Source organism: Apteryx mantelli, chromosome 2, assembly GCF_036417845.1.
Source record: "Apteryx mantelli isolate bAptMan1 chromosome 2, bAptMan1.hap1, whole genome shotgun sequence".
In the NCBI taxonomy this organism is placed as follows: Eukaryota; Metazoa; Chordata; class Aves; order Apterygiformes; family Apterygidae; genus Apteryx; species Apteryx mantelli.
Window position 1 is genome coordinate 8,690,175 of NC_089979.1, and position 22,498 is coordinate 8,712,672.

At 43.1% G+C, this 22,498-nt stretch overlaps 1 protein-coding gene across 2 annotated transcripts in view; it reads left to right on the top strand.

Moving 5' to 3' along the window:
- Positions 1-439: 439 nt before the first annotated feature.
- NDRG1 (N-myc downstream regulated 1) overlaps positions 440-22,498 on the top strand; it is a 39,092-nt gene continuing 17,033 nt past the window's right edge. The window contains exons 1-4 of one of the 2 annotated variants that reach the window (XM_067290135.1): positions 440-472; positions 12,531-12,609; positions 15,346-15,381; positions 22,224-22,329. In XM_067290135.1, coding sequence (XP_067146236.1) covers positions 12,547-12,609; positions 15,346-15,381; positions 22,224-22,329 — 205 coding nt within the window. In that variant the 5' untranslated portion in view covers positions 440-472; positions 12,531-12,546. Of the gene's footprint in view, positions 473-1,160; positions 1,180-12,530; positions 12,610-15,345; positions 15,382-22,223; positions 22,330-22,498 lie in introns of those variants that run through there. The other variant, XM_067290136.1, reaches the window with a different exon arrangement.

Sequence of the window (22,498 nt, forward strand, 5' to 3'; positions counted from 1 at the left end):
AGGCCTCGCTGTTGCAATCCTTCCCCGGGCATTTCCCACCACTGCTGCTCGCAGGGCCCTCTGGCAAACCTCTTGCCCACACTCGCCCCTCCTCGCCTAAGGGTGCGAAACCTCTTCTTCCCGGGGCCTGGATCGCTCCGGGACACAGCCCCGCACAGCGGCCAAAGCCTGCTCGCGAGGGCGATGTCGGAGCGCCTGGACGGGCTGCACGACCGGGCGGCGGCCGATGCTCGCTGATCTTGCGCGGCGCGGCGCGGTGCAGAGCGGGCGGCGCGGCCGCCGGAGCGCGGAGCGGGTGGCGGCGGGGGCCCGGCCCCGCGGCGGGGCAGCGGGGCGGCGGCGGCGGCGGGCAGCGCCTCCCGGCGGGCGGGGCGCGGGCTATAAATCCGCCCCGCGGCCACGGGAGGGCGGCGGCGGCGGCAGGAGCGCGGCGGCGGCGGCGGCGGCGCACGGAGAGCGGCTCCCGCGGCGGGTAAGGCAGGACCCGCACTGGCGGGGTCCCTCCGTGCCCCTCGAGGGGGAAGGAAGGGGGCCCTGAGCATCACCTCCCCTCCTTTTCCTTTTCTTTTTTTTTTTATTATATATATATATTTTTTAATTAATAACCCCCTTTTCCCCCCCTCCGTCCAAGCCGCCCGGGGAGGCGGCGGGGAAGCCGGGGGCTGGTGGCGGGTGCTCGCTGGCGGGGCAGCGCCGCTGCCGCGCATCGGTCTCTCCTGTTGCAGCACCGGGCCGGGAGAAAACAAGCTTTGAAAGCGATGCGGAGACTTTTCAGACGGCAGCGGGCTCCTGGCGCTGGTGGCGTCCTGCTTTCGCAGCTCTGCTTGCGGTTTGCCGCAGATGAGTGGCTTGACGAGCGCCCGGTTGTGCCCGTGGGGCTGCGGTGTTCGTGCGTGGCGAGAGCTGCGTTTTCCCGCGGAGCACCCGCAGGCGCGGCGCGGCTTCGGAGCGCTTCAGGGCAGTGTTTGCCGAGCGAGCGCCGTCCGGGGAGCGGGGCTGATGACATAACGTGTCATTTGACTTCTGCCACTGAGGATGTTTTGGTTAGCGTTTCCGTTGTATTACCGTTAGCCTATGAAACACTTGCAAACTAGCATTCCCCGCTGTCTTACCCGCTGTGTTAGAAAGCCCACCTCACCACATCCCCGGAAGAAGACTCCTTTCAGTTTCCAGATAGAGGTATTTACCAAATACGTTATTCAGACTTTTTTTTTTCTCCTGAGCTGTCTCTTTAAATAGGAGCTGTGTTTTGAACCTAGAAAATGTAGTAATAGGGGCATGGAACAGGTTCCCTGTTAGTTGTTGCACTGTTTGACTTGCTGTGGATTTTGGTCCCTTCTTCTTCTTCTTCTTCCTTTTTTTTTTTTTTTCGGTGGGGTGGCAGGGAGGCCCAAGTGTCAAAAATAAACAGCTGCAGAAAAACTGGACATTCAGGGCAAGCACTGGAGATATTCTGTAAACAGGAGCTGTCAAATGCTTCAAGTAAATATATGGGAAAAGCCTGTCTTGTTTTTACTCCTGGCTGTTACGGGCTTGTTATGGGCATAACTTGCAGCAAAACTTCAGTGAGTGGCAACAAGTTGATGGCACATTGAACTTGGTGCTGGGAGCAGGTTTTTAAAAATCTTGTGCTCTTTTAACTTATCCATAGTCTAAAGCAGTTAGAACAACAGCAAGAATTTCATGACTGCAGATGATATGGTAAAACTGAGGAGCTGGTGCAGCAATAATAGTGTTTCTTAAAAGTTTGTACAGTCCCTTGAGTACTAATAAGCTCTCTGCCCTTCAAAAAGTAATTTATATTCAGGAGGACTTGGTATGTGTTCTGATGTACAGAGATTTCTGGAAAATACTGATGTAATGGAACCAGTTTTTACTGCTGTAATGAGAGACTACGTAGGATGTGTATGGCTTATGTACCTGGTGTTTTGCAGTACGAATGGAACAGATTGCATGGAATGAGGGTCTGGGGAGTTAGAGACCACAACTTCTCAGTCCGAGTTCCTTGCAGTGCAGTGCAGCAGATACCTGAACAGGCTGGACTTTGACAACTTTGAACCAAAATTTCTGCAGGAAGCATGTGAACTGAGAGATGAAATCATTCCCTTGAGCACACTACAAAGTGGCTGGCCTCAAACCAGACTGGTGGAGAGGTGTCTAGAAGGTCCTGTCAAGCTGGGCTTTTCACTTGATTCCCTTAGGAAAGTGCTTATGCAATGATTGCCTTCCCTTCATTTGCTGGCCGCTTCATGCAAGGTGACCATGGGATAGAGGTGTTAGAGGTGTCAAGGTCCTGCAGGATTTGACAGTGGCTGAAGTGCTGTGCATGCCCCTGCTGAGGGAGAGCTGCCACATGGGAGCGGGCACCAGCACCACCGACAAGCAGACTCCTCCAGCACTGCTCTTTCTGTGCTGAACAATGGCTTTTTTGTTCTTGCCAAAAGCAAAAGGAATGCTAGAACCGTGACAGATCATTTGGGTATATTAAATTTAAATGAATGCTCAGTAAAAACAGCAGGATTTCCCAATTTTTTTTTTTTTTATTCCAGGGGGAGATATTCTGTTCTTTGAATATTCCTTATTGCATTATGACAGTTAAATGGGAAATCACAGTGCATCTTGGGAGACAGTATGGTATGGGAGCCTGGTCCCCCAAAATAGTTATAAGGCAGCTGAATAATTTCTGTCTGCTCTGCCAATTCAGGTGGGATAACAATGGACTGATGTGATAAATTCTTAGATTCAGATTTGTAAACCTAAATGATTGGCTTGGTTTGACTAAAGGGCAACATGTAGCTTCTCTTCACCAGATTAAAGGATTCCAGCAAATTTCTAACTTCCCTTAGAAAATACTGTTTTTGCACATAACCTCATTAGAGCCTGGGAACCTCTTGCACTAGATGCTGAACATGTATGCAATGAGACATTTCCTGGTTTTATTGCTGAAGTAGGCAAAGAGTGAAAGAAAAGATACATAACTGGCTTGAATCTCTTCAGAAAGAAGACCAGAAACTGAAATTCTCAAAAACGAGAACTCTAATTATGGTGGATCAACTGTGTTTACATCATACACACAGCTGGAAGCTTGAAGAAGCACAAGCCCTTTTGCTAGCAGGGGAGAGCACAACCTGGGAAACCAATGGCCTGGTTCTGTTCAGTCCTAGGACTGAGCTGTACACAGCACCAGCGAGTTTCTCTAGTTGGTCGGGTTTGGCAACTTAAAAAGCAAAACTGCAGAAACCAGGAGACGCTCATTAATGCAGCAACAGCTTGATCTTAATAGTAATTAAATGCTGATTCTTAGGACCAAAGAAGGCTTCTGACCAGCAGTTTGTTTACATTTAACTTTCAGATTGTGTCACAGCACCTAAAAAAACTCAGGAAGTGTAGAGGAGCCTTCTTTCACCTGTCAGTAGCCCTGTTTCACCAAGTAAGGTGACATTGTATATAGACTGCCCTTCACACTCTAGGTGTAAATTTTTAAGCTTATCTAGTGTCCAAAGGTCTCTTCAGCCTTCTTGCTGAAGAACTTCTTAGAGGTTGGAGTGGAGAGAGTATCTCCAGCTTTTGGCACATCAGGGAAAGGGTATTTCTGGACCGTCTGTCAAAGTCTCTGTCTCAAAAATTATAAATAAACTACTTTCTAGCACCAGAAAGTCATGGGAAATACTCTGTAACTTTTCTGGAGGCTTAAAAGGAGGCAACACCATTTTCTGATTTGGTTATGTGTGTTGCTACAGATGACTAAAATCTGGGTTAGGCCTCTTGGAAATCAATGGCTATGAATATAATGGCTATTGATGTTTCTCTCAAATGATGTTGTTTTTTTCCTATCTGTGTCACTTCCAGAGCCCGGGGTAGCTTCAGCAGGGCCAGCCAGCAGGAGGTAATCCCTACTGTTATTCCCTTTGGCTGCAGAGTTGGAGTAGAAGTAAGAAACCATTCAAAGCTTCTCCTGAATATGGTGATCATGTATCATTAAAGTGTGATGACAGCATAATTTAACTCAATACTGAGAGTCGCTAAGAATCAGTACCATTATTTGCCATTTAATTAGGCGTAGCAGGTGCTCAGAGGGTTGAGATGACGGTTGTCCGGGTTTCAGACCCGAATGCACCAGCTCCTACGTTAGGGAATGCGGGAGATGAATTTCGTTTTAACAAAGGGATTGGGGCAGGATCAGGCCTGTTTTGTTTCGTGCTTGGCTCAAGAGTGTTGCCTTTGGGTGATGCCCAGCAGCATGGAGTCAAACAGGACAGTCTCCGTCCGGGGGAGCACCGCAGTGTGCTCGCTGCTGCCCAACTGCACTGTCCCCGCTGACGAAATTTTCCACAGCTGCATCTGTTTGTACAAAGCAGGATGTATGTTGATTTCGTTGCTCCTATTTTGTGTGGCCAATCAGGTTTCCTATGTTTCTTTTGGGGGTTGTGCTACTTCCTTCCAGTTAATTGCCACAATTTTAATGTGTCCCTTTCATCTGTCAGTCAGGTTTTTTTTCTCTTTACAGCTGGAATTTGGTCAATGCAGATCTTCCTTTTTGAGCCCTGTTTTAAAATTGGATATTCACTACTTTTCCAAGCCTTGGACTGGCTGCTTCCTGTCTGAACTAAGTATAGCTTCAAAAGTATAGCTCTTTTAGCTGCTTTTCTACCACGGATGCGTATGGGCAGTCTGCTAGCACCGTATGGAGGATGCAAAAATTAATGGAAAGAGCAGGCCATAAACCAGTACAGCATAAAAACCTACCTGACTATCAAACAAATTTTTTCATGTGCTTTCATCCTTCCCTTGTTTTTTTTGTTCTGTCCTTGTCATTTCACCACTCGTACATGGTGAACTCTTGTCCCTTTACAGAAAGTCTAACTTTTAGGAAGGAAAATCTAAGTGATAAGGATCTTAATCTGTGATGCCTCTGAAGGAGATCCTGTAGGTGGAGGCACTGGTGTTCAATGCAACGGAGCCACACTGTGTCTAAACATATAGAAGGTATTTAATGGTAGGCATAACGGGTAATGGAAGAGTTAAAAGGCTGATAAAGGAGAATTTCTTTGTTAGCAGAGTACACAGATATCCAGACAGGAAGTGCGGTATTGGAGGAAGGAAGGATTGCTCTTGCTGCAGGTCACTGGTTTGCTTCCTTCAGGATGCTCCTGCGCGTACTGTCAAACTGATGATGTCGCTTTCCTGCTGCTACAGTTGTAGGGTGCTCTAAACACTTTGTTCCTGCTAGATTTTAGGATGTGTTTGTATCCTTGGATGAAGTTACACTGTACTATGTTACATGCTTATTCTATGAAACGGAGGCATTGCAATTTTATCATGACCCTTTATATTTTGGCAAATTCAAAATACTTTTTTTTCCCCCTAGATAATGTAATTTAAGAGCATCTCATATTTTTTTTTCAGATAAAACATGCTGCATTTTATGAAGTTGTGTATAAAATCCTAATCTTAAATAGTGATTTGGGCATGGATAACTCCAACCCCTCTTGTAAACAAAGTCTGGAAAAAGAACTTGAAATTTTCAGTTTTCTACCTGACGTAATGCATGCTAACCTGTAGCATGGGTGGATAAGGCTTTGAAAATAGTCATCCAAGGATGCAGAACTGCTTGTTGTCCATACTGAAGGAATTTGGAAGTCTTATTTTGAGAAGCAAGGAATATTCTGGCCCTGAATAGTGTTAACTCAGACACCCACTCACCAACCACTTCTGCTGTGCTATAGGCCAGAGCGTGCTCAGCCCTTGTGAAGATCATAATGTGCCTCGAGGTGCTGAAACTTGCAGGCAATAGAAGACCATGACCCAAATCTAGCCTGGAGTATTTCAGCTTGTGCAAATGCTTAAATTTAGCTGACTTTGTAATGGGGTTGTTGAGCTCACAGGAGCAAATTAGTATCCGTAAATTTTACTTTCCTCCTTAAAAACAGACAAACTTAGACATTTGTCATGGAAAATGTCAGCCCAAACACGTTGACAAGGGTTTTTTTAAGAGAACTCATAGCAGCAATGAGCAAGCAATTTTAATAGGTGGTAGGACAAGTAGTGTTTGAACTCAGAAGCCATAATCTGTATAGTATGACCTAATATATGTAAATTAAGATGCACTGTCAGCCTTAGCTGTGATGTTTTGCAATTTGAGTACTTAGCTTTGCAATATCAATGTGAAAATGCAAGACACAAAAAGAAACCCTTATGTACTTGCAGGGGCGCAACCTAGAGCCAAATAACATTCTTCATCTCTGAGTATACTACAATCCTGTTCCTTCTGGAATAATCTCAGTATGTTTTTGCCTCTAACTTGCAGGAACCACCCACTTTTTGAAGTAGTTGCAGCTGGGCAGAAGCTATGAACTGTTAAACCATGGCAGATTGAAAATAGGAGGGGGTGGGAAGCATGGCCTGACACTGGTGAGCTGCAGGAACAATAGCTTGTTTCTTGTCTGTTTAGACTGCAATCTTTGTGGCAGAAGCCGTCTCTTCCATGTTATGAGATGCCTAGTGCATCTGTGCAGTATTCATTATTTATTCTGCTCCCAAAGTCCAGCCTCACACCTAGATGCAGAGGAGGTGTGAGTATTCGTAGCAATGCATTGCCTTTAATCTTTGCTTAAGACTTTTAGTTTTGCAGTCAGCTCAGGAAAGAGTGAGGCAGATGCAGAGAAGGGTGAGGAGGGTGTTTGGGGAGGGAAAGGAGATGGGCTGGCTTGGTTGTGCAACAGAATGAAGCCTGGTGAGACATCTGATCACTCTTCTCTCTTTCCACCCTGCGGTGCTTGCCACCCACAGTGTGGAGTCCTTTAAAGCTAAAGGACAATATTGGCACCAGAACAAATGGGCATAATGCATTTCTAAATAAACTTAGGCTGCCAATGAGATGTTGGCTTCTTCCCATGCAAGCAGTGGGTTCCCCTGCCCCACATGCTGTGCCGGTCCGTTGTCCTGAGGAAGAGCCGCTCGCAGTCGTGTCAGCTGAAAACTGCTGCTTGAGGAAGCAGGTTGGGATGATAGCTCCTGTCCTAGCTAGAAAGTTCTGTGCAAGCACTGGTATTTAAGTTCTTTAAAGAAACTTCTTTCTATTGGAGGCTTCAGTTTCACAGAAGTGTGACTGGAAGCAGTTTTAGATGCTAGATGTTAAAGAAACCTGAATTTCAGAACTTCATCGGGGTTTGTAATCTCTTCCTCCTGGAGCTGTAACATTGTAGTCTAGGCAGTATTGGCAGCTGCTGAAGCAGAAACCCGGCTCAGACTGTTGCAAGTTCTCCGTTTCCCTGCAAACTAGGAATACACCAACAACTTCCACCATTGTGGAGGGGGCAAGTGTGAGCCACATTTTTACTCCTGTGAAATGGGAGGAACCCAGGCTTTCCAAGGAACATTCTTCAGCGCATCCCTCAGTGAAAGTATTGTGCAAACTGTGTTGCAACATTTTTCTTAAGTGTTTCCTACAGTCTGTGGAATAGATAGAGGGGTTACTTCCAGTTCAGCTTGTTTTAACGCTACTTTGATGTACAGCTGCCAGAATATGTCGTGCACATGAGGAGTAACTAGTCCCTGGTCTGATAATTTTGCAGCTTAAAGGCTGTGTCCAAACCTAAAGTGATTGCAGCTGAACAACTCTGTGCATTTACAGGCATTTGTGCCAATCGTACAAGTGGAACAGCTAGCACAAAAGGACTGGAGAAGAGCCTGGAGATCTTGGCTTTCTGGCCGCAGGGATATGATGAAAGTGAAGGCAAGCGTAGCTGTGAGAAACGCTGCCGTGAGGCATCCGCACGCTGTGAGCTGGAGCCCAGCAGCAGATCAGCTGCTGGCTCAATCGTACAGTCGTCTCCTTGTGGCTTAATTTGACTGTTTGGCACAGCACTCAAGGCCTTGGCCAAAACGTTTCAGTTTGCTAATCGGATCGATTAGCACATTGCATAAACGTAAACTTAAAAATGGCTAAAACTTTAAGCCCTTCCTGGTTTTGGCTTTGAGCACTGCTGTTATGCCACTAAAGCTGGTGGGTGAGGAAGGCAGCAGCCTGAGCTCTCTTTTCCAACTCTAGCACTCACTAAAGCATGCTGACTGTGGAGTAGCTTGCAAAGGGAGTTGAAAAGAAATAAAAGCAAATTGGTTAGAAACAACACAAATTAAATGGAGTGCATGCAGTGTACTGGGCTTTAAGGGGGCTGGGTGACAGCGATTTGCAGAACATCTGTGGATCCGACCTTACTCTACTGTTATTCTGAGGCTCGCCGTATGGCTAGCCCCAAACATTCAATGCCATCAGGCAATGTAATTGTTTCAGTTCCTTGAGTGTGTTTGTTTTGTTTTGTTTAGTTTAGAAATATGCTTTTGTTCCTTACCTTTTCGATTTGAGACTTTAGGTGATTTAAGGCTTACTATTCCAAGCTTGCTTGGTGTCAGGTTATTAACTTTTAATTGCAAATTGAGATTATCATGGAATTACTAGAGGCTAAGGGAAACAATTCCCAAGTAGTTCAGCGTCGTCAACTCTTGACATTTGCTGTTCAATCTATTCATTCAGATGCTACTTAACTGTCAAAAGGGAGACCTTTTTTAAGGGAGGGGAAGAACTGTGGAAGAATCACTCTTATTAAAACCTCTTTCTTGATTTATTTTATGGAACCATGTCACGGAGAATTGGTAACTCAGCACACAAAGGAGCTTGTGACATCAATGCCTGTAACAAAGCATAGCTTAAACAGGGAATAGTGTAGGCAGATACTTATGCATGAACGGCAAAATGAATAATTTTCAAATGAATCATAAACATGAAGACTAGATTTGTTGTGTTTATTATGAACTATCTGAAATGTAAACTGCACCTAATGAGATTATGTGTTGTGGAGTATAGCTACGTCTTGGGATAACCATACACTGGTGTCTTTAATGGAACTCCACTCCTTTCTTTTTAGGTGAGATGGGTTTTTTCAAGCTCATTTCCAATTTACAGTGGCCATAACATTTTTGGAGGGCCATCCATTGGTGGACACTAGTTTACAGTGCTTGCTGTTAATCACTAGGAGGGGCCTCACTGGCCATCGGCTGAGGCTGCAGGTGATGCTCGAGCGTCGCAGTAGCTTACTTTGCTTTGCTGTCGGATGTCTGAGCTGCACTGTTATTTGCTCTCCAGCGATGTACATGTTGAGACCTGTGACCGATGGCGATCATGGCTAATCAACTTCGTCAAAGCTCAGGAGGCATTTTAGCTCCGTCCCTCCTCGCCCAAACCTGCTTCTTTCAATAGTGCTTTGATCTGCTGCAGAATGATAAAGCCACAAAGCGCCACCCCTCCACTTCCCTATATTCCTACAGGGAATATCCTGGGATATTCTGAATTGTTAAGAGATGAATAATCAGGGCCAGTGAAATGGCCCTGTTTAGGAAACTTTGGTGGTTCGGGAGCAGTGGGTTTGGGCTGGACTCGGTTCAGAAAAGCCTTTTTGAATGACGTTAGTCATTCTAACGTCATGCTTCACCCTACTCCTGCCCCTCTGCTCCCTCTAAGCTGGCTGGCTGCTTTTCCTGCTACTTGGCAAAACACACGTGTGATCACTTTTAAAGGACTTTGGCAGCAGCAAAGGTGCCTTAAACCTTTAATTTGTCTTAGCCAGAGGCACGTTTGTTTTGAAACGTAATCCTTGGAGCTGCGGTTCCAGCCAGTTTGGCTCATAAATGGGCACGGGTTGGTGGGAGCCTGCTTGGAGGTGGCAGCTGGTCCCGGAGGGGAGAACCTGGGACCTCTGAGCACGCCGCATGGGCAAAGTGGAGTGAAGAAGAAAAAAAAATGTTTTTCTCAGAGTTGGCAACTTTTCATTAATGCTTGCGAATACAAATAAACTTTGAAATTTGAACACTTCTGTGAGGCAAGTGCTTTGAGATGTGTATAAAGCAATACTTGTATGTTTATCTATTTAGGAAAGTCCTGCAGTGGAATCAGCTTCGAGCTACCATGCCATGCAAGAGGGGAGCGCAAAAGCACCCATTTACATATTATAAAACTTGTGCTGAGCACGGATAATACAAAACCATTTCCCCAGCAACTTTCTCTTCCGAAAACAGGATTTTTTTTACAGCGGGGTCAGACGCCAGGGCTTTATTTGCCACTTCTGGCAAACAAACAGCATGTTATCATGCTGGGTGATCAGAGTTGTTTCCTGGTGGGAAAGTTTCAGGTGTTCCTGATGGAGAGAAGGAAAACCCAGAACTTGGAAATGCCTGATCTGAAAACATGATGTGGTTTAAAGATCTGGTTTGGTTCCAAAAATGAGCACTTGTTACACATTAAATTTTTGTTCAGCAGACCTTTATGGAAGTAGTGTGATCTGCTTGTCAGCACTTCCCAGTGTTGGTGCTTTCGGAAACATCGAGCAACAACTTTGAACTATTATGAAAACAGTATTGTTTTCTAAGGCTATAAAAGGCTTCGATGCTGTTCTCTTTGGCACTGCTTTTTTCATCGTTTGTAGTCAATGATCTGATTCCCTGAAAATCTGAAACTGTCCCATGTAAACAACTTTCTTCCACAAACACAAGCTGTGGCATTGTTCCCCCAGCCACTTCTTACTGGAAAACTGCGGGGAGCCTGGCTTCTTACTTTCCTCCTGTATAGACAAAACATGGAAAAAACCTTGTGTACTTCTTAGCCCATGTTGCGGGATTCAGGGGAACATTAAGGTGCTATTTCTGTCTTAACAGAACTTGCTGCTGTGCAAAAAGAGCCTGAGTTAGCTGCATCTGCATGTGAATATTTTCAGCCTCGAAATACTGCTGCAGCATTCATTTTCCCTTTCTGCCGTACACAATAGCTCGCTGTGTAGAATAGCAAATTACAGAGATGGCCGTGATTGTGAGAGTATGTAACACTGTTTCTAAAATGCCACCATCAGCTTTGGCAAGCTTGTTTTAGATTGTTCTTTACATTCAAAAATCTTAAGCAAGCTAAACTTTCTGGAAAACTTGAAGTAAAAGGGTGGATCAGAGTGACTGCTGGGGAGTTAACTATGTCTTGACTTTTCTGACTATTTAAATAGCTCTGGTGCCCTGGTGTAAATTTGGATTGCAAATTACGTGGAATGGGGACAGTTTTGTTACTACCTCCTGTCTCAAGTGGTAGGGTTCATGGAGCATTTCACTAAGCTTAAAATCCCTAGCGTAAATATTTGCCAAAAAAATCCATTCAGTTGCACAGCTTGCAATAAGGATTCCTAAATTCCAAAACTGCTTTCACACGCTTTGCTGTGGTAGCAGATGTTCAGCATTAGCTCTCTTAATCAGTGCCTACCACTTCATAGCTTTCTGCAGCATCCAGCTGTTTTGCAAACTTTCTCGCTTGAACACCTTTGGCTGGGGAAAAGTGCATCAAGTTAACCCATGGGACAGAGTTCAGATGACACTGCTGCCCCTGACTGCCACTCTGGGCTTCATAGCCCTTCTTGAGCATGAGGTCATTGGTGCTAGGCTGGGTATATTGATTTAAATCAGGAGGCGGGAAACCACAGTTTAAAGAATTGATTTTAATCTTGTTCCGTATTTTTATGCTTATTGTTTTCCCTCTTTGGGAAACTTGCTAACGATCAAAATGTTTGCTTGTTTGCAATTGCACTTAGTAAGTCCTAAACACATTACAGCCTTTTGTTTTGCATTGTGAATACACTTACACACTTCAGTTGAGACAATTCTAAAATTTTCTCAAGAAATAACTGAACTAACGTATTTTATCGTTGTGTAGTCAACGAAATCCCAGTTTTGCCCCAAATGCATGAAAACAGCATGCCATGCATTTCTCCAGCAGGAGATGTGTTCAACCTGCTTTGACTTTTGTGTTCCTCATCTTGCCATTGAAACGGGATCAGTAGCTCCTTCAAGAGCTGTTTCTGGTCACTCTGCAGAACCTCGCGGGGAGCAGCCCCCTGCCTCCTGCGCCTTATCCTCTGCTGCAAGAACAAAAACATGCTGTTCTCCTGCAACTCCCGGTTTGGAGCAAACTGTTCACTGAACTGAAAGAAGCCCCACTCAACATGCAGAGAGCACACTGCATCTACAGAAGGGTCTGCTGCTCGATTCATCTTGGCAACAAACTAGTGCTGGAGATCTAGCGAGTGTTTCTGTGCTCTGGCAGAAAACTGCTGAAGCGCTTAAGTTAATGTAGGCCTTCATAAAGGTTGTTATAACACCAGTTGAGTTTAAACAGTTTAATGTTAAGATCAAATAAGCATTGTCTGTCGCACTGGAGGTTGAGGATAGAACCAGGGGTGTCTGCACTCAGCGTGGTGCAACTGCGCTGGGGCTTTAGGTGTGCTTAAGCCAAAAGTTTTCCATGGGCAAAATAAACTGGGCATCTTGCATCCAACTACAGCACTCCACATAAATGAAGAGATTCCTCCAAGAGATTCATAATCTTCTTGTAAAGATCTTCTAAACTCTAACCCGAGACAGCAGGTCCTTGAGAGGGATTTTTATTTGTTCCTGTATTTAATCTTTGATACAAGCTGAACAAATCTCTTTTTTCATCTTTGCAGATACCAGCTACTGACCATGTCAGCAGAGTTCCAGGATGCTCACCTTGCAGAGGTGAAACCTCTCGTAGAGAAGGAGGAGGTAAGCTTTTTTAAAGCTTTTTAGAGCTCAGGTGTTGTATTTCAGGGTTATTGTTGGAACTGCACTTATTTGTAGATTAATTCCAGCAAATCATGTGTGAGGAAAATGAAGACAGTAAGAGGGCAATTCCTTTTCTTGAAAATAAGGCAAAATTGAGCCTTAATTATTGCTCTTTCTCAGTCTTTGGTTTTGTTCTTCTTTGAGTACTCATCTGGTAGTGACTTTTTTTTTTATTTTTCTGAATGACAGTTCTGGGTGTCTCTAGCTATTTTGGATGGTACCAATTGGGCACTCCCATGTAGACCCATCTATATCTATAGACTAATAAATGTAGGGATACAAACTTTGCTCTACCGGTAGCTTTAAAGAAGGCGCAACTATGCAGAGAGCCTTTACTTCTCAGGACACTTCTCCGTGCTGAGGTATGACTGTGCCCCGTGCCATCCCCTCAGGCTGCACTGAGCTCTGCCTTGCTGCAGCCAAACAGTTTTCAGGACTGCAGCCAGCTGTACGTGCACAAGCTGTAGGCATACTTCATGGGCTGCAGCATAGCTTAGGTCTTTTTACTTAACTGTGCTGTGTTTCTTTTTTTTTTTTCCCTTTTTTTCCTCCACTATTTTTCATCAATTCTCTGCCCACGGTGTCTGAGTTCAGTGGCTGTCTGACCTTGTTCTGTAATAATAATGCTCTGTGCTTCAGTGCGTTCATGGCAAATACTTAACTGTGATAACATGAATGAATTTGTCAGTTTTTCTCTTGAATCAAAAATAAATTTTTTTCTTCTGTTCATAATGATTGTAATTCTTGACAATAATGAATTTATCTTTTCTTCTGTTTTTCTCTGCTAGAACTATTCATTGCTCTATCTGCTATTTTCTTTTTTATCCCCTACCTCTGTTGCGTAAACACTTCAGAAAATCACTTCCACTTAAGACTGCAGTGAAATGGCTGGAGAAACTTTAAACACAGATCCTTTGCCAAGGACATTGCATGAAAGCAGAGCTTGTTTGGATACCAGTGAAAGCAGCACTCAAACTTTTCAGAAACTAAGATCCCCTTTTTAATGCCAATATTGTTAAGCAGCAGCAAAATGAAGCAGATATTAAGCAGAAGTGTCATAGTTACTGAAATGTCTTTACTTCGACATTATTCAAAGAAATCTTAACATTGAAGAACTTTTGGGGTTTCTATAGCATGTAGATGAGAAGCTGTATCTTGACAACAAACTCTATATACTTTTATTCATGATGCTACCTTAAGTTTTGTCTATACACAGAAACTGGCACACAGTTGCTCTAGATTAATTTCCTGTGTGGTCATTCTTAACATGGAGTAAATAAGTTTGTTTAATGTATTTTGAGAAAGTGAAAAAATGATTGCCCTGAAGGACACTCAGCACATACCAAAATTAATGGAAGGAGTTGGCGTTGAGTGGGTGATGCAACCTGAAGTCACATCTTGGCTTATTGTACACAAGTTTTCTTGTATGGGTGGGTCTTTGCTTCTGAACAGTGGTGCAACCTTATGGTCATAGGATGTCTAGATGGATGCCGTAACCACTTATATTCCTTTCAACTTTAGACTACACTGGAACAGCACAATATTTTAAAAAATATATATATAGCTTATTTCGTACAGCTAGAGACCAACAGTGTAGTAAGATTAAAACCCAGAAAATTGCTCCAGGTTAAAAGCGTAGCCTGTACAGAGTGAACTGTCGTCTTGTGCTAAGACTGTGCAAACAGACTTCCACAAGCTCAGACACCTCTTTAGATATCCTGTTTTCATGTGCAAGACAGTGCCTACTTACATGAAGATCACACTTGTAATTGCAAGTTGTACTGCAGTGCTGGGAGTTTGTCATCCAAGACAGCAGTCATACTTCTGATGTCTTCTGTCCTTAATTTGCCTGAGCTTCTGGGGCTGCATGACTTCCTTGCCAGGATCCTAGGCTTTTTACCTCTGTACTTCTTTTTCAGGCTTTGGCTTCCCTGTTGTGCTCTGCAGCGTAGCAAGTGTAGGCTTTGCAAAGCTGCTCTTTCCTCTATATTTGACCCCCCAATGGAAATACAGAGTTGACATGTTTCGTGTCTCTTAATAGCTGGAGGTGGCTTTAAGGTGTTTCTCCTTTTGAGGTTGTGAAGCATCTTAGACTATCAGAGATGGGGAGGATGTTGCCCTATTCCCTTCCTGGCAGAGGTCCTGGACAGTGGTAGGAGGTTGTCGGTAATACCGATGGCCGGTCACAGGTTGGAACAGACCTCTCCATGTCTGGCCAACTTCCCAAACAGAACAAAGCCTGGTTTTGCCTGGGATAAAATCCTTCCCACCTTCCGCATTGCATAACCAAATTCCAGTAATGGCTGCGTAAGTGAGTTTCAAGTGCCCATTGCATGTCCTAACAAAGAGACCTTCCATCCTAGGAAGGACTGAAGTGGGCTGTCGGCTGTCTCGTGGCTGGAATAAGCAATGGAAAAGTTCAGTGTTTTACTGTTCTGACTTGTCCAGTAACTTTAGCGATAACTTAAGGTGTACTGGATTTTGTGCCTCACTTTGCTGATCTATAACCCAATATTTTACTGCTTTGACACTCTCTGTGAAGATAAATGGGTAAAAGCTCTAAGGTGAATTTGTTATATTTGTGGCTTAGAGCACACAAGTCTGAGTGCTTATGTAAAAGCAGATTTCTGTAGCTGCAAAAGTTACATGCATTAATGTCTTAAAATCTCTTCACAGGCTATCACTCGCCTCCTTCCAGACTTTGATGTTCAGGCAAGTAAAGCTCCTCTTCTTTCTTTGGGTAAAAGAGAAACTGAATTGATATTAAAAAAAAAGAAAAAAGAAAAGAAAAAAGCAAAATGTGATCAGAAATGACTGACTACTCGTCAGAAATACTGTTATTGTGGGACAGGGCTCTGAATGGGGTTCTTACATAATGATGTGAAGGGGACTGCAGGAGGCCTTTTCAAACTGAAGCTGAGAAAGTTTCATCCAAAAGAGGTGAAAGGACTGCGGGCAGCTCTATTCTTGCCGCATGAGGTTCTTCAGCAGTGTTAGTGAAAGCAAAATATCACTCCCCGCCTGCATACATGCACACACTTTCCCCAATTAATTTTCTTTCATTAGTGGTGGGCGTGCATTTCCTCTGAGGAAACGTCCCTCCTAATGTAACCCATTAAAGTTTCCCAACGAACGCTGAAGCCTGCGGAGCGGTGGAGATGCTAAGCAATCAGTTTTGTCTACGGCAGTAGCTTCCATATGTTTATTCCTAGCCAGAACATTTGTTCATAAAGCATACAGCCGGGTCAAATGGTGGTATCCCACTTTCCCCATTTGTCATGTTTTGAAGAGCTGACTTTGTAAGTCTTTTAGTTCCCCTTTTATATTGTTTTCTCGCCGTTGGGCTTTTGGCTGAGAAGTTTGTTTTCTCTGGTTCTTAAAATGCAACTCAGGCAACGCACCGCTCTGAGCTGGGCTGAACTGAATTTGGAAAGAGAGCAGCTAGCTTGCACCTGCCACGACAAAAAGTGGATGATGAATTCCCCTCACTGAGGACAGGATGTGCGTGTTGGGGAGAAGAGGCTTGCCGGATAACCTTTTTTATCAAGGGAGCATGAAGAGGGAGGCAGAGTTTGCAAGCATAAGGAAAGCTATTACATTTTTCTTAGTTTTTGTATCTGCAGATGGGTGTACTTGAAGAAAATAACCCTTTTGTAAATTGTGACAAGTTGTACTTTATTTGCACCTTTATGCATTTTTTGATCTGGTGCTGTACAAATTGGTGATAAAATATAGCACAGACTAAGCATCCTTTTTGCTGGAAAACAGGGGAGATGGTTATTTCAGACACTTCATTGGGAATCTTTCAGTGGCTTTACTTTTATAGCAAAAATGTAGCTTTTGTTAATTCTGTGTCTTCCACCTCATCTTTCTAATGATGAAATCTACTATCTGAGGTCTTGATAACTGCAATTTAAACTTGTCACTGTGTGACTTCCTGCAAGACTGTGCACAGCATGTGAGATGACTTTGGTCTGGGGCCAGACTGATCACTTGTTTTAAGTTAATCTAAATCCCAGATTAAGTTTGCTAAAGGGAATACTACAATATTTTAATTAAATATGACTAGAAGTGACCTGTATTTCATTTCTATTCTTGGAGTAAATTTGGTTGGTTTGTAAAGTGTGTGTGTATAGAGATTTTTTAACTTGCAAGATCAAATTCTCTAAACCTTTGGGGGTTTTTTTCCATGTTTTGGATTAACTGTCGCTAATCCAGACCAGTGGTTCTTGTCATTTAGCCTTGTTGTGCCAGCTCTTTTCTTTTAAATGATCTTCCTTTCTTAGAATTTAACCCTTAGCTGTTCTAGTTCAAGAAGGAAAAATGTGGAAAAACACTCTCAACCCATTATGTTAAGAACTACCGCTGGAAAGGAGACAGGCTTATCTTTGCACATGTAACTTCCCTATGCATCTTGAAGTTCTTCTGCAGCTGATTGATGAAGAACATGGCTTGAAGCTGTTGTGAGAGCCTTGGTTGTTGAAGTGCAGAAGTTCACATGCGGCTCTGGAGGTCCTTGTCAGTGAAGCTCACATGTGTGTTGAATAAACGACCTGACCCATGTGCTGCCCACTTAGGAGAGGATAAACCTGGGTGGGAAAGTAGGTGCTCAGCATTTGGGAGCATGGAGCTGTTTTAGTGCCTCTATATGGAAATGGAAGTCCATCGTATAGCTTGCAACTTGCTCAGTCCTTTTGGGGGCAAGTTAGGTTGAGTTAGTAACTTTGTTTCTGCCACTGATGAGAACTAAGGACTGCCTCTGAGGTGTTTTGGCTCCAATAAGGGGAATATTCCTGCCCAAACATACCTGTTTTAGCACAATTAATGATAAACAGCTGCAGGACAGCATGCTCTATCCTACTTTATACTGGCTTGATGGAAACGCTTTAGTTGTAACTTGTGGTTTAATATATTTGTCATTTCTCTAATTTGGTATTATTGGAGCTGATGTATACTTTTGCCCTCAACTTTGTATTTCGGAAGTGGGCAGTGCATGAGACTGCTTTGTCCATAGTGAGGCAAAGCTTTTTGAGCTGTGCGGCAGCTGTAGGTGGCAGAGCTCAGTTGGTCCCCTGCAACGTGTGGCACTTGGCCATCTGCAGCCACCAGCACACCAGTGCCACTTCTGCCTTCCTCCTCCTCTTCCTTCAAGGAGGGCAAGAGTGAGCCACCTTGCAACGGGAGACAACTCAGCCCTTCCTCACGGTGTGACGGAGCAGGTGGGTTTCCTGCTGGCATCAGGTACTTGGCTGCGTCTTCGATGCTTGTTCCCTTAGTAAAATCTAAGATGAATTGAAATGAACCATTTTAGGGTAGAAAAAGCTAGGGGAGATAATGTGAAATAACTGCAGGGTAAGAGGGATTTGGTGCCCACCATTGCAATGTTATATTAGAAGATCAAATGTTTTTGATCTTCAAGATACTGGGGAAAAAAGAAAATGAAAAACAGCATAAGTGGGTAGTTAGTAAATTAAATTTCTGATTTGAATTTAGCCAAAGTATTCAAAGTAATATGAATTTAAAATACACTATATCCTAGCAATTTTTAAAAAAGAGCTCTGAAGCTTTTCCCTCAGTTCTGTGCAAGAGAGGGGAAATGTATTTAACAGGCATAATATTATAAATTAAAATAAAAGCATGAAATGGGCTTTGAAGATTAAATGTATTTGAAAGCCTTAAATTAAGCTTGATGGGATGCAGAGTTTTGAGTTAAAATATAAAATATAGAATATTTAGCAAAACATGCAATGCATATTTTTTTTTCTTTTAAAATGTCTAAAATATTTTGATTGCATATCCCATATTTAAGAAAACAAATAACAAGCTGTTCATAAACATATTCCGCAATTCATATCTTCCTTAGCCGTGGTAGAAGGGAGAGAATAAATGAGCTCTCCTGTGGTATCAATTTACAGATTGCCTCACCCGTCTAATCTCATGACAAAGTAATAGAAAATGTCACTTGACCAAAAAAAAAACAAACCACACACACAAACTAAGTAAAAAAAAAACACTTTAAAAGGGATCAGCTCCTTTCAAACTAAAATAGCCTCTCTTAAATTGCATGTATCAAAAGCATTTGTGTGTGTGTGTTTTTAGGGCACTAAGAAAAGATTGTACCCCTCTTAGTGAGAGATGTGAACAGATGGCAAGTTTGTCTTTATCCTTCTATCGGATTAGTGTATCTTGGATTTTTTTTTCTAAGATAGTGTTTTAATACAAATCAGTTGGTGAAGAGCCTCTTACTGTAACGTTGACATTGATTGGGATGTGCTGCCATCTGTTTTCAGTGCTCTACGTTTTGAAAACATTTGTCCGCACACCACATAGCCAAATCTTTTGATCTTTGATAGGATCATCAGAGACGTGAAGTAGTTGGTTTGACATCGCCAAAGAAACTGGTTTGAATTGGTAGGGTTTTTTAGAAGAACCTTCTTGGTATTTGTAGTTAAGCATTTATGCTAATGGAAAATAGCCCAACCCACTTGAATTACGTGAGTCTCATTGTGAAGATGATGAAGAATTAAACCAACTGTTAAACTGGCTGTTATTTATACCAGTCATTAGTTCAGAGACATTCCTATTTTTAGTTGATACAGACTGTGAACTGGACCCAGGCTTCCAGTTCCAGGAAAAATTAGCTCTGGAGGTCAGTGGGATGTGCAGGTGCAAGTGTCCAGCTTGGTCTAACCAGAACAGATCCTTTTTTCGTGCATGAAGGAGGAGGATACTTGATCTTGAAAGGTGGCCTCTTCTAAGAAAAAGTATTCTGGGTTCTTCAGGACTGTTCCTGAAAAGATCTGGCATTCACAGCAACAAAAATGTGATGATACAAAAGGCTTATCAGTCTCTAAGTAGAGAGGAAATAACTTCTGTATTCAACACTTATCAGGAGAAGTGTTATACAATATAGATTACTTTCATTACTGTTGTTAAGGTTTGCCAACCTATCAATGCTGTGTTTTATGCCTTGTGTTGAAAATTGTGTAAATACAGAATGAACATATAAGGTAGAAAACATATTAGTTATTCTGGAGCTATTGCAAATCTTTTTGGTGTCTTGTGTAACTAGTGTTGCTACAATACCTTATTTCCTGACAGAAATTAAACCCGCAGTAACATCAGTATGACTGGGGCAGGAAGACTTTAGACTAAGTGCTGGTTTATTTACTGTGGAATCTGCTAAAGCAGAGTTCAAGTAAAGTTTCCTTTTTCCATGCTGACTTAAACTAATTTTTCAAAGACTTTTGTGATCTTATTGGAATCTTTACCCCTGGCTTTTAGGAATGAACTTCCTTCTGATTTATTTTAGAATCAATTTTGGATGTTTTAGCAGTGGTGATAACAAGATCCCAAATGAAGCTAAACTTACCAAAACCTAATGGGAACAGGAATAACTAATTCCCAGGTCTGAAAGTTGGCACTTCCTATACTGTGTGACAGAGACTTAGTTCATCTTTGATGTCTGAGCTCTATTAAATAAGCATTTCTCCTGGTCAAACCTGACTCAAATCCTATTTAAGAATGACGTCCTGAGTTATTCTGGTTTGTTTTTTCGAGCTGGGCATCATGGGAGTCATAAGCCTAAGCAGAATAGCAGCTTGTCTATATAACCTAGTTTCCTGCTTCGGCGAAGTAGAAAACCTGCTACTTGCTCCTCTGGCTGACTTGCTGGATTTATCACGCTGTTTTACCTAAAGATGGTGTTGGATATGGAAGATACAGCTTACCTGTTAGGCAATGCAGTAAGTATGCAGAGGACTGAATCTCTAAAGAGATTTAAGAGCTGAACATTACAGTTTTGGCACAGGAGAGTTCACATAACAATATTCAAACCTGCCGTGGGGTGGGGTGGGGGGAATCTTGATTCTTGGGTGTGATCGTACCTTAAAACAGATGTAAATGTGCGATTAAAGAAAAATAGGTGCATTGTGGAATGGTGTTGCCTAACATCCTTATTTTCAACAAAATGAGTGGTGTATTTTAAGTATCAAATCACAGAACTGAGAATTGGATTAAGTTAATACTTTGCTTCAGAGCTCAGAAGGTCTTCTGGCTTTTCTCTGTAAAGGTGTTCAGAGTTGTACGCTCATGGTTTCTGCAGAATAATGTATAAGAGATTTGGAGTTAACCTAGACTTTGCCGCTGGGCGTTACTGCATGAAGTGAGCCAGGCGAGCCCAGCAGTAGCAGACAGTATGCTGTACTTAATGACATGCATGGAAATTAAATATTATCATGAAGTGCCAAGACTGGCACTTAATTCTACACTGCTTTGACTTTTGGGTTGACTGTGCGTGAATGTAACAGTCAGGTAGATAAGTGTCTTACACATCAGTTGCGTTGTGATTCCCTTTACACCTGTGACAATCCAGCAGGTTGCTTATAGCCACCTTAAGTTGCATATGCAAAAGAAATGACAACTGTTCTGTATGTCCAGGATGTTAGTACCATCTGAGTAGCTTTTGATTTGCTTAAACATTCAACAAATAAAAGACTAGTCAGAGGGTCTTTAGTTTAGTAATGCAGGTGTTCTTACATTTACGTTCATTAAATAGTACAAACTCCAGTTATGTCAAATGATAGCTGTAGGTTTTTTGTTGTTTTTCAGTCATCACAACAACATTGTGGTCGTACTACTCGTTTGCTCTACACAACAGCAATCCCTAAAGCTAACGCATGGCTGTCTTGTCTATTGGGGAAGGCTACCATAATCACGAGGCCCCGCAGTGTGATAATTCTTCGTGATGAATACAGGCTATTTAACAGTGGTTTCTTTAGGGGAATAGTAGTTATTTGCTGAGTTAAAGGCTTTTTACCGGAAAACTGAAGCTTTTTGCTTTTGGCAAGCAACTTGTACCTTTGCAGATGCCACATGCCATAGCTCTCAGCTGTCCTTGTTTTAGGCATTAATGCACAGAGCTGGTCTTTCTTATTCTCTGACTTTTACCAAGGTTTAAACTTTCTTCTGCATCTGGTTAGAGCTAACAGCTTAAGTGCTTTTGTAGTTGTCAGTGGATTGGGATAGATGACAGCTGCATGAAAAATGCTTCCCAGGGCAGTTTAAAGGTGTTGGTATCCTGGAAAAATAAAAAAGCATCTGGGCATCAGGGTGTGGAGGGTATAGAGGAAGGGCTGTAGAGAGCCCACACCGTGGTGGGGAATGAAGCACATCCAGAGAGGAATTGCAGAGGTCCCTGGGGCTGCGAGAAGATGCTGGGCTGAAACCAGCCAGGAGGGTGGCACCATGGGAACAGCTGGTAGGGACAGGTGTGAGGAGCGCGCTGAGCCAAGCTCCTTGATGTGATCCCCCAACTCCATTTGTTCAGACTCTCTGGTACATCTTGAAACACCCCAGCACTGTGCTACCCCATAGAAAACCTATCCGAATTGCTGCAGCAGCCGGGCGTTTTCTGAATTTATTTATTTTTTCCTCCTTTGAACTGTGCTCCCATACTCGCTGTGAGCAACAGCAAAGCTAAAAGGTCTGCTGCAGTGGGGGCTGAGTTGAGCACTTCTGCCAGAAGCTGACAGGTTCCTCTCACTCTTTCTCAGGAGCAAGATGTGGAAACTGTGCATGGCTCTGTCCATGTCACTATGTGCGGGACTCCCAAAGGCAACAGACCTGCCATCCTCACATACCATGACATTGGGCTGAATCGTAAGTAGACCTTTTGTTTAGGTCTTCATAGGCTTTCATTTTTATTTGGGTATTTATAACCATGTACTACTGCTGTAATCAAAGGTATGGAAGCAACAGTGTTAAAAACTTTCCCAGATCCTTGCTCATGTATGTGCACTGCAACCTATTAGATAGTACTGTCCTTTGT